Here is a 12,237-nt window from a genome sequence, read left to right as displayed (position 1 = left end):
CTTCTCAGACACTGACACAAAGCGGAGATGACTGCCTCGAAATCCCCACCTTAGGAAGAAAGCATTCCTCGGCCAAATCTGAGCACATGTACAACTAGTCATGACCAGAAAAATAAGAGGGGCTTCCCTGGCCATGACGGAGTACTCATTAATTACGTATCGTCATAGCATTCGTAACATGGATGTAATTCTTTGACATAGAGCTATAAAATGAGTGCACCCATAAATATAAGATGAAGAGAATTAGTTAACTCCAATTACAAAGAGGATTACTGAGTTACATGTATGCAAATGAGGGACTCCAAATCTGGAAAAGATGGCACTGTAAAGTGCCACACCCATTGCTGAGAGTATATAAATGCCTTACTTGAGAAGCAAAATTCAAGCACAGAATCTTCTGTCACTCAGCTGAACTCCCATCTCCTGCCAACATGTCCTACAGCTGCTGTTCTGGAAACGTCGCCTCCCAGTCCCTTGGGGGCTACCTGCGCTACCCAAGCTCCTCCTGTGGCTCTTCTTCCCCCAGCAACCTGGTCTACCGCACTGACCTCTGCTCTCCCAGCATCTGCCAGCTGGGCTCCTCCCTCTACAGCGGCTGTCAGGAGACCTCCTGTGAGCCCACCAGCTGCCAGACGTCCTGCGTGGTGTCCAGCCCCTGCCAGACGTCCTGCTCCCTCCCGAGGACCTCCACGTTCTGCAGTCCCTGCCAGACAACTTATTCTGGGTCTGCCAGCTTTGGGTCCAGAAGCTGCTATTCTCTGGGCTGTGGATCCAGTGGCTTCAGACCCATGGCTTGCAGAGTCCAAGGTTTCCCTTCCATGAGCTATGGATCTCAGTTCTGTCACCCATCCTTCTTGACTTCTAGGACCTACCAGTCTTCTTGTTACAAACCAATGTGTAGATCTGGCTTCTACTGATCACTTTACCAAATTTCTAACCTTATTGTTCATCTCACCAATACCTCTACTCATAACCTTTATTCTCTTCATCACTTGCAGGAAGAATTAGCTTCTTATTCTTTGATTATCAAATTCTCACCTAGTGTCTGCCCCCAAATACTGGCTGACAGATTTTATTTGAAAAATTCTCCAATGAATATACTCCCTGAACATAAGGTCTAAAGTCTGCATTGCAGATAAGATTCATGTTATTGGATTTTCTTCCAAAATTGTATGAAAAACCAAATGACTCTAATCTAATAAACTTACTGCTTCTGATATCCAGCTGTTTACTGTTGTTAGTTGTTTATTGGCTAAGTTTTTTTACTGTGATAGATAAAGAAGATATTATGAAAATATCTATCTGCACCTGGAAATAGATTGGAAATCTTGAGAAATTGGGGACTTGAACTAATTTTGAGGGACCTCAGACATTTTTCTTACTCATACTACAGGTAGTGGAAGACTATTTTGCGAATGGAAATCTCAGATTCAGGAATGGGATTGATTCCCTCACAAGAAGTGGTAAGGTAGCAGACTAGCTGATAGTTATATAAGGAATGCAGAGAACAAAAATAATGTTTGGATTTATATGGTGAGACTTGCACATGAGAGAAAAATGGAATTGAACACAAATGAAAATGACTATGTATTAATTTTAGGTAGTTTGGCTTGAAGTCACTCACCCTTTCTTGGTAAAGGTGATAAGCACCTGTAATGTCACTGATGAGTTCTCAATATGATCTTCTCTATGTATGTGTAATGAGTGATGCCTTAACATTAGAGTGAAGAATCTAAATTCCTAAGGATGATTTCCACCTTGGTTTTGACTCATGTTTCAAACTAAAAGATAATAAGCATTTGGTACCGTCAGGAATGGTGATTTAATGCGTATTTAAACACACAAAAACAGGGACGCCTGGGTGGCTCAGTTGGTTAAGCGGCCAACTTAGGCTCAGGTCATGATCTCGCGGTCCGTGAGTTTGAGCCCCGCGTCGGGCTCTGTGCTGACAGCTCAGAGCCTGGAGCCTGTTCCAGATTCTGTGTCTCCCTCTCTCTGACCCTCCCCTGTTCATGCTCTGTCTCTCCCTGTCTCAAAAATAAATAAAAACGTTAAAAAAAAATTTAAAAAAAAATAAAAAAAAATTAACACACAAAAACATGGGCAAATATTATCTTTCATTTTCATGATATCATTCTGTGTTTTTTTAGGCAAAGTATTTCCAGGAATATCAAAATGCAAAGATAGATAGACTTTGATAAGGAACCTGCTCCCGACTTGGGCTGTGTGCTAACAGTTCAGAGCCTGGAGCTTGCTTCAGATTCTGTGTCTCCCTCTCTCTCTGCCCCTCCCCTGCTTAGGCACTGTCTCTCTGTCTCTCTCTCAAAAATAAATAAACATTAAAAAAATTTTTTTAAAGAAAAGAAATTATTGAAAATTCAGTTAACTTACAGTTGAAGGAGATATTTATAAGGTGTGTCAATGGAATACATGGTTAAAAATAGTTGATGAATGGAGCACTTGGGTGGTTCAGTTGGTTAAGCGTCCAACTTTATCTCGGTCATGATCTCACAGTTCATGGGTTTGAGCCCTGTGTCAGGCCCTATGCTGACAGCTCAGAGCTTGGAACCTGCTTCGGATTCTGTCTCTCTCTCTCTCTGCCCCTCCCCCCACTCATACTCTGTGTCTCTCTCTCTCTCAAAAATAAATAAACATTAAAAATTTTGAAAAAAAGATAGTTGATGAGTAACTGTCACTCCATCATTTAGAGGTATTACATTTTATTTGTTTTTTTAGAGGTATTACATTTTAAACCACAATAATTCTTGTTTCTAGCCCCTTCCATTCAAACCATTAAAATAGTTTAGTGCTCGGACGATTACTTCTATTTCTTATAATTCTAATCATTCTTTCATATTTTAAAAGCTAAATATTGTATCCAAGGATTAATTATGAATTTTAAATTTATTCCTAAGGGGGACTAAGATAAAAATTGGTATACTTAGAAATGAAAAAAGCATATATTCAGAATTAATATCTTTTGCCTAGAAAAATCTAGATAAAAAAAATATATGTGACATGTTCAGAAATTACCAGGGACAAAACATCAGGGAGGTTTCAACCACCACAACAACAAAGTCTCAGAATTTGTGACTATTTTTGGATTAGGAATATTGCTAAATCCAAATGAGAGGCTGATGCAACTCATGAGCTCAGGTAACCAAAACTGAAGGTTGCAAACTTCTAATGATTTTGACAAAAATTGTCTGAGACTCTGAACAAAACCTTAGGACTAGGGTAAGCCTCAAATATTGACCCCTTCCTATGAACTAAAGCTCAGTTCCAAATTATTTCAATGCTTGATTAGATTAGTATGGTATAGAGACGACCTTCAATAATTTCTTTACACAGACAGATATAGATATAAATGTAAATGCAAGTATAACTTTATAGGTATAGATATAATTATAGATATACTTTTATATAGATACAGATGCATATATAGATGATAAAGATAGATGATGTAGACAGAGATCATCTGATACCTTTGGGAAATTCACCAGGCTTTAAGAAGTTAAGAAATGATTAAATCCAAAATATGTATCATGTAGTAGAAGTCACTTTATGAAATAAAAAGAGAAATTTAAGATTTTAAGAGAAAGAGAAACATATTAAAATAACCAACTAAAAATTCTAAAATTGAAAAGTGCAGTAAGTTAAATGTAGAATTGTTGAATGGATTAAGAAGAAATTAGACACAGCTGGAGAGACAATTGGAGATTGTTCTGGAGAACATATTCAAACTAACAAATAAAGAGAATGCACCAGAGTCAAAACTGATGAACAAAAAGGAAGAGAAAACTTTAAAATCACCAACAGGGAAAGAAAATGCAAGTTACCTTCAAAAAAGCCACAGTAAGATTGAAAGCTGAATTCTAAACAGATAGAAAAAGGAAAGCAGGAAAATAATTAAATATCCTCAAATTTCTGAAGAAAGAACACTTTAAAGCTAGAATACTTGACTAGTGAGTACTTGTTTCAAAACTAAAGGAGAAATGTAGAATTTTCAGACAATCAAAAACATAAAGAATCTGTCACTACCTTTCCAGCACTAAAATATGTAATAAAAGTTATATATAGTCAGAAGCAAAATAATACAAAAAAAAGATCTAAAAAGAAATGAAGAGTCTATATATCTAAAAAGATATATATTGGGTAGATGTAAGCAAATTTGGGTCATAAAAACAAGGAGGCAAATACCTATCAATATACATAAGCATAACTGAAATTATAATAATGAATATCCTAACATAATAATACATGAATTGGGATGCCTGTATGCCTCAGTTGGTTAAGCATCCAACTCTTGATCTCGGCTCAGGTCATGATGGCTCGTGGGATCCAGCCCCACACTGGGCTGTGCACTGACAGTTTGGAAACTGCTTGAGATTCTCTCTCTCCCTCTCTCTGCTCCTCCCTTTCTCGTTCTTTCTCTCTCTCTGTCTCTCAAAATAAACAAATAAATTAAAAAAAAAAGAGAAGCTGTCATTAAAAATAATAGTGCATGAATTGGGGTAAAGATAACTGACCCTAAGATTTCTGACATTCTTGGGGCGCCTGGGTGGCCCAGTCGGTTGAGCATCCGACTTCAGCTCAGGTCATGATCTCGCGGTGTGTGGGTTCGAGCCCCACATCGGGCTCTGTGCTGACAACTCAGAAACTGGAGCCTGCTTCAGATTCTGTGTCTCCCTCTCTCTCTGCCCCTCCCCCGCTCGTGCTCTGTCTCTCTGTCTCTCAAAAATAAATAAACACTAAAAAAATTTTAAAAAAGATTTCTGACATTCTTTCATTGGGCAGGAAATAGTAAAAGTGTTCATTTATATTAGCAAGTCAACAAAGCATGCTGTGAACTCTAAGGCAGCTGTGTCCAGTAGAACCTCCTGTGTTGTTGAAAATATTTTTATCTGCATTTTCCAATATATGGCTTCCATCAGCCACGTGTATCTATTGTGCTCTTGAGACGTGGCTAATACGATTGGAGAACGAAACTTTTAATTTAATTTCATTTTAATTGATGTTAATTGAACTTGATATATGTGGATAGTAGCTAGTCTGTTGGATGGTGTGGCTTTAGGGTATCCTCTAAATGAATTACAAAGTCATGGATATCATCCTGAAAGGCTGACAGAATGATTGTGAAGAAATATCTTGTATTACAGCTAATAATCTTCATGTCTTGTCATACAGCAAACTTTGGGGTTAGTAAAACAGAGGTAGCATTTTTTGTTTCTTTTTCCTGATGATTCTTTTTACTTTTTCCCTTCTCTGTTTCCTTATATTGAAGAAACTCTATTTTAAGTAGACAATAGTTTTGGTTTTTAGTCCAGTCTGATAGTCTTAGTCTTTTCTACAGATTATTTAGTCTATATTATAGTTAACTTAATTATTGATAATTTGAAATTTCTGCTTACACATTTTCTACGTGTAATAATAAATTTTCACACTTTTCTCACTTTTGGGAGAGTTAATAAAATGGTTAAAGTTAGAATTTTATCCTTTAAGTTATTTTTTTATAATTTCAAAAATTGTTAGTAAGTTTTCAAGAGATTTTAATGATCATTCTTAATTACTGTTTACTTCTATCTATATATTAAGAACCACAAACCACTTTATTAGTGTTATGCACAGTGAGTATTTAGACAATTCACTTATATTTCAATCTTTTTTATTGCCTCCTGCAATTACAAGTTCCCCTCCGAGGTAATTGTCTTTCCAACTGGAGAAAATGTTTCAAAATTCATTTTAGTTAAGTTTTGCCTGATGTAGAGAACTCTATAAAAGAAAATATTTGGATATTTTACAATGGAAAAATAATCTTAAAGAAAACTGAAGTAGGGAAAAATGTTTCTACAATGAAGGAGATAATCGTAAGATAAGAACCTAAAGATAAAAATGACCAGAAAGTATTGTGTAATAAGACTCGTCCTAGGAGAGCAGGATTACTGGACACATTGTAACTACAGGTGACAAAAGGGACAATGTGTATATGAAAAGCCATAAACTGTATTAATACAGAACCTGTTTTTATTGAAATTACACACAGATGGAAAGACCCATAGTATCACTAGTTACCTTCCTTCACCTCAAGAGTATTTGACTCTGAGTTTCTTCACACGTGTACAAGCTGGTCTCCACTGAGATTTTTGTCCCAAATTAATCTTGCTTAGTCATTTTGCCTTTAAACACTTGTCCTGATTTCTCTCTGTGACCCATCATATTTCTCAATCAATTTATCGTATCTATTTTCCCCTTTCCAATGGATTTGAGAGGTATATATATAATGTAATGTAATGTATAAGAAATAATTTTAGGGAATGAAATACATTTTTAGAAAGAAAATCATTGGTGACAAATAAGGTGCCTCTATCCCACTGAGGTTCATCTCAATCCCTGCCTTTAGAGCTAAGCATTCCCCAGCCAATGTACAGGCAAAAGGCACAACGAGTCTCAGCCAAGAAGAGTAGGGGGTTTCCTGGTCGTGATTAGTTGGCATTAATGACATACAGTCATAGCATTTCTGACATTGAGATGGTTCGTTGGCTTGGTGCTACATCACAATGAATTCTCCCACAAATATGAGATGGAAGGAATCATCTGCAACTAGAGAAAATATCACTGATGTACATATAGGAAAATGAGAGATTCCAAGTGTGGGAAAGGTGACTATAAAAATGCCACACCCATGGTTGACAGTATATAAATGCCCCAGTCTAGGAAGCGACATTTAAACTCAGAACCTTCTCACTGTAACTCAGCTGAACTCACACCTCCTGCCAACATGACCTACAGCTGCTGTTCTGGAAACTTCTCCTCCCGCTCCCTTGGGGGCTACCTGCACTACCCAAGCTCCTCCTGTGGCTCTTCTTCCCCCAGCAACCTGGTCTACCGCACTGACCTCTGCTCTCCCAGCACGTGCCAGCTGGGCTCCTCCCTCTACAGCGGCTGTCAAGAGACCTCCTGTGAGCCCACCAGCTGCCAGACGTCCTGCGTGGTGTCCAGCCCCTGCCAGACGTCCTGCTCCCGCCCGAGGACCTCCACGTTCTGCGGTCCCTTCCAGACGACTTACTCTGGGTCTGTGGGCTGTGGGTCCAGAAGCTGCCATTCCCTGGGCTGTGGATCCAGAAGCTGCTACTCTCTGGGCTGTGGATCCAGTGGCTTCAGACCCCTGGGTTATGGAGTCTGTGGTTTCCCTTCCCTGAGCTATGGATCCAGTTTCTGCCGCCCAACCTACTTCTCCTCCAGGAGCTGTCAGTCATCATGTTACAGACCAACCTGTGGATCTGGATTCTATACATCCACTTGTTAAGGGTGCAGACATTTTGAGGAGTGTGTCGAATCTCTAAACAGGGAACCTATCATCTTCATGATCTTCAGGAAAAAGTCTTCAGTCACCTTTTCTCCAGCCACAAAGCACTGACCAAAAAACCTGTCTCTAACATATACTGAACTTAATGATTAATTTTATTGGATTAATTGATAGAATTGGTGGAATTAAATAAATGGTGAGATCAATTAATGGAATTTATGTTAATAAACATGAATTATCGTTAATGAAATAGTGGGATTCTTGTTCATGTATTTATTTTTTATTTATTTTTAAAATAATTTTTAAATGTTTTATTTATTTGTGAGAGAAAGAGGGCGAGAGAGAGAGAGAGAGAAAACGAGTGGGGAGAGGCAGGAAGAGGCAGACACAGAATCCGAAACAGGCTCCAGTCTCTGAGGTGTCAGCACAGAGCCCGACGCGGAGCTCAAACTCATGAACCGCGAGATCATGACCTGAGCAGAAGTCAACTGCTTAACTAACTGAGCCACCCAGGCACCCCTCTTGTTCATGCATTTTATTCACAAGAGATGAAAACCCAAATGAACATAATGTAATAAACTCATTCATTCTGCCTTCCAAATACTATGCTAATTTTATTGTTAGTTTTAACTGGGTAAGGTGTTTGAGTTTTTTTGTTTTTTTGTTTTTTTTTTTTCTTTTGCTTTTTTGGGGGGGTATTTAATAAGTCAACTTTTACCATGTCTATGGGAGCAAACTTTGTAAACCTAATAATAGATTGATGAATTTGAGCTAATTTATTTGGGGCTTTAGACATTTATTTCTTTAAAACTTTTTTTCTGGGGCACCTGGGTTGCTCAGTCCGTTGGGTGTCCGACTTCGGCTCAAGTCATGATCTCACTGCTTGTGAGTTCGAGCCCCGAGTTGGGCTCTGTGCTGACAGTTCGGAGCCTGGAGCCTGCTTCAGGTTCTGTCTCTGTCTCTCTGCCCCTCCCTTGCTCACGCTCTCTCTCTCTCTCTCTCTCTCAAATAGAAAATAAAAGATAAAAATTTTTAAAGACACTTCCTTTCTGTAATCCTTTTTTATGCATACTTAAACTTTATATGAATAATAATCTCAAGAGCAGTATAGAGCATATTTCCTCCAAAGGATGCAGGACCTTGGTGTTGGCTGACAAAAGGAAAAAATATATCTGATACATCTAAATTCCTGGACGGTGGCAATTGACCTGGTCAGCTAATTAGGGACCTGGAAAGGAGAATATTAGAATACTGATACAAAGGAATCTGGTGTAGAGGCATGTGGATAGACACACGCAGGTGGACACACAGTGTGTATTTCTTCTTAGTGCCCACCGGAATGCATCAACCATGGAAGAAACAATCAAGTAGACAAAATGACTCCGCCAGTTGACGTGAGCCTACCTCCATCAGCAGTCCCTACAATGCTGGCAAGATGAACAAGTGCACAAAATGACCCAGAGGCTATGAATGGGGACAGTAACACAAGCAGAATCTACTTACAAAGCTGATACAAGTATGCCACCTGTGACTGTCCAATCTCAGTAACGGAGGCTAATGCTAAACTCTCACCATAGCATTGGTGCTCAAGGAGACCAACTGGCAGCTTGGTTGCAAGTTGAACGTGGTCCTCTTCTGCCCTGGAAAGATCAGTGTTCATTCTCAAACATGTAGCTATGCATTCAGAGTATGAGTTTGCTTTTTATGCTTACCACAGCAGCGCCATTATTCAGGAGTTAATGAATAGCTCCATCAACCAGCATGGACTGCTCCCCCTGTAGCGACCAATCAGGAAATCCACTTTACAGTAGGGACGGTGTATGTCGAGATCCACAGGTTTTAGCAAAAACCACAGCAGCCTGAAGCTACCTGCCTAATACTGCGTTGGATTAGTGTACTGACTGCAAAACTGAGCATGGAGGCAATGCCCTCAAAAGACTGAGCTCCAAGTATCCACCTACTATTACTTTCAGTGACTCATTTAAAAACTTTGTGCTTCCTATTTCTACAGCTGGAATTTTCAAGGATGGAGACCCAGTTCTCAAAGGCAGACTTCTTAAGGAACACAACAGGTGTCTCACTGAACCGTAGCTATGGCTGCTGCCTGAGCTCTTTGGGCTCCATTGTCAGGAACCAAAAGGCAAATGAATGAATAAATAAATAAATAAATAAAATAAAAAAGAGTTGTCATCCATCTATCCCTGGGTAGATGACCTTGATCAGTAGAAAGTGCTAATGTTACTGTTACACAGTGAGGGAAGGGGGAATACGTGTGCAGCTCAGTGAATCTACTTGGATGGCTCTTAGAACCTCCCAACTGTGGACATGATTTGTCAAATGCAGTGATTCTCGCAAGAAAAAAGTACATTTATCAGTGTTCATACTTCTCAAGAATAAGTCTTGGGTAACACCATCCGAGAAATCCACCATGACCACCAGAGGCGGTAACCGAGGGCGAGGCAAATGTTTCATGGATGGTGAACTAGGGCGATGGTAAGCACCAGCTAGAGCCACAAGATCAAATGCAGTGACAGGGACTGTGTTTCATGCCACGGCCTTGCCCTTTTATTATTCCCCTTAGGAATAGAGGCCTACCAGAGCCATGGAGAATCTCTCTCCCGACACATTGACCCTGAAGGTGCCACCAGCAGACTGTGATGGGTACAGATCGGCACTGGAGCTCACATCACACTGCTGCACAAGAGGAATAGCTCTCTGGCTTTGACAAGGGAAGCCAGCTGACAGGCTTTCTCTGTTGGCTTCTTTGGGCTCTGCCTCCCCTTTTAGCCAAGGTCAAGTTTTTCTCATGGCAGTCAGTGACTGAAAGAAGTGGTAGAATGGCTTTGTTCATTCACAGGTGCTACTCTTTTATAAATGTTTTGTTCTTCTATCCCTGTCTCAGTGCCTGCTTCCTGAAGAATACAACTACTAAGTTGTTTCTCTATTTTTTTGAAATTTGTTGTTTCCACCTAAGATGATTTCCTTCAGCCCCCACAATCTCTCTTAGTATTTATTACAGTGCAAATTTATCTGACATAGTGAACCCATTGGAAATTAATGCTCAGTTATTTTACTATTCAAAAGAAAAAGTTGTTCTAGGAGGTGAACCCCAGGTTCTTTTAAAATTTGGATGATGCAAATGAAAACACAGTAAAACCTTGGTTTGTGAGTATAATTCATTCCAGAAACATACTTGTATTCCAAAGCACTTGTGTATCAAAGCAAATTTTCTCATAAGAAACAGTGGTAAGTCATGTGATTCGTTCCACAGCCCAAAAATATTCATATAAAAATGATTATCATACTGTAATAGAATACAAAATAATAAAGAAAATACAAATTATAAAGAAAAATAAACAAATTAACCTGCACTTAACTTTGAAAACCTTCATGGCTGGTGCGAGGGAGATGAGAGAAAGGAGGGTTGTTGTGTAGGATGACTTTCGCTATCACTAATGGAATCACTGCTATCTATTGGCTCAATGCAATCTTTTTCTTTTTGTGCAAATTTAACAAGGAACCTATCCAATGAAACTTGCTTTTGCCTCCTTTTGAAGATTTCACAGAAATGTGACATTGCATTGATGATCACCCACAATCTTGCAGTGAGAGAGAGAGAGAAAGAGAGGAGAGAGAACCATTGGCTCAGTTGTGATCATGTGACATCCGGCATCACATACTACTTATATTGCAAGACATCGCTTATTTATCAAGTTATAATTTAGTACAAATGTTTGCTCATCTTGTGGAACGTTCACAGAACAAGTTACTCACAACCCAAGGTTTTACTGAATGTGAAAATACATTAGATATTACTTGTTTTAAATGGCATTTAGATGAAAAGATCTCCATAGGCTAAAAGTAGGTAGAAGAGATACCTAAAATCCCTGTCTTTTCCTTTTTCCCAGATTCCCACATTGTCACCATCACCCCCGCTCCCTCTTCGAATGGCCTGAGTCAATCTCTTCTTGTGACACCGTCTCAAGTCAGTCTTTTTGAGTCTCTTTGCCTTTAAGTGTTTGCCTGGCTCCTTCCTATTTCTAGCCACTTCTCATTATGTGTTATTTTTCTTCCCTCCATTGGATGTAAGAAGTACTGTATAATAATATGTGATAGATGGAGTATGTGATAGATGGAGAATAAATTTGGAGAATGTAAATCAGTGGTGACAAGTAGAATCAATCATTAGAAGCATCCTTATAAAAAATAAATCTATGTCACTTATCACTTGGCACAGTAGAAAAGTGACAGCAAGAATCCCGGAGCGAAGCAAGAATAGATATACATGCAGTCATAGCCAGGGAGAGAAGGAGCTTTCCTGGCTGTAACAGGTTGAGGATCGCTGACAAATAGTTCTGGAATTTCTAAGATAGGAATGATCTTGGCTTTGTGTTATAATAACAAATTATAGCACCCACAAGTACAATAGGTACGAGTCTAGTCAAGTGCAATGACAGAGAAGATTGATGATTTACACAAATGCAGAAGAGGGTATACAGATGGTATAAGAAGATTGTACCTATACGATGACTCTGCCATGCCAATTGATGAGTATAAAATACCCCGTGCACAAGATCACCTTAAACCTCAGAATTTTCTCAACTCTCAACATGAGTCACAACTGCTGCTCTGGAAACTTCTCCTCCCCCTCCCTTGGGGCCTACCTGAGCTACCCAGGTTCCTCCTGTGGCTCTTCCTACTCCAATGATCTGGTCTACAGCACTGACCTCTGCTCTCCCAGAATATAGGCAGTGCTCTTCTCTCTGCAGTCGCTGTCAGGACACCTGCTGTGAGCCCAACAGCTGCCAGACATCCTGCATGGAGTCCAGCCCCTGCCAGACATCCTGCTCCGCTCTGCAGTTCCTGCCAGTCAACTTATCCCATATCTATGGACTTTGGGTCCAGCAATGACTTCTTTCTGGGTTATGGAT

At 39.5% G+C, this 12,237-nt stretch overlaps 2 protein-coding genes across 2 annotated transcripts; both read left to right on the top strand.

Moving 5' to 3' along the window:
- The first annotated feature begins 369 nt into the window (after positions 1 to 369).
- Positions 370 to 1,219, top strand: LOC123576038 (keratin-associated protein 13-1-like). Its single transcript, XM_045437071.1, has one exon. It carries the CDS (start codon positions 432 to 434, stop codon positions 915 to 917), a length of 486 nt encoding a protein of 161 aa, XP_045293027.1. The 5' UTR covers positions 370 to 431; the 3' UTR covers positions 918 to 1,219.
- Positions 1,220 to 6,713: 5,494 nt separating this feature from the next.
- Positions 6,714 to 7,556, top strand: LOC123576037 (keratin-associated protein 13-1-like). The gene has a single exon (XM_045437070.1). The coding sequence runs from the start codon at positions 6,779 to 6,781 to the stop codon at positions 7,304 to 7,306; it is 528 nt and encodes a 175-aa protein (XP_045293026.1). The 5' UTR covers positions 6,714 to 6,778; the 3' UTR covers positions 7,307 to 7,556.
- The last annotated feature ends 4,681 nt before the right edge of the window (positions 7,557 to 12,237 follow it).

This window comes from Leopardus geoffroyi, chromosome C2, assembly GCF_018350155.1.
Source record: "Leopardus geoffroyi isolate Oge1 chromosome C2, O.geoffroyi_Oge1_pat1.0, whole genome shotgun sequence".
Classification (NCBI taxonomy): Eukaryota; Metazoa; Chordata; class Mammalia; order Carnivora; family Felidae; genus Leopardus; species Leopardus geoffroyi.
Note: the sequence above shows the minus strand (reverse complement) of the source record. Positions and strands in the feature narration are given on the sequence as shown.

Bases quoted from the DNA above. Each gene is read 5' to 3' on its own strand.
- LOC123576038 (XM_045437071.1), top strand. From the start codon at position 432: ATGTCCTACAGCTGCTGTTCTGGAAACGTCGCCTCCCAGTCCCTTGGG.
- LOC123576037 (XM_045437070.1), top strand. From the start codon at position 6,779: ATGACCTACAGCTGCTGTTCTGGAAACTTCTCCTCCCGCTCCCTTGGG.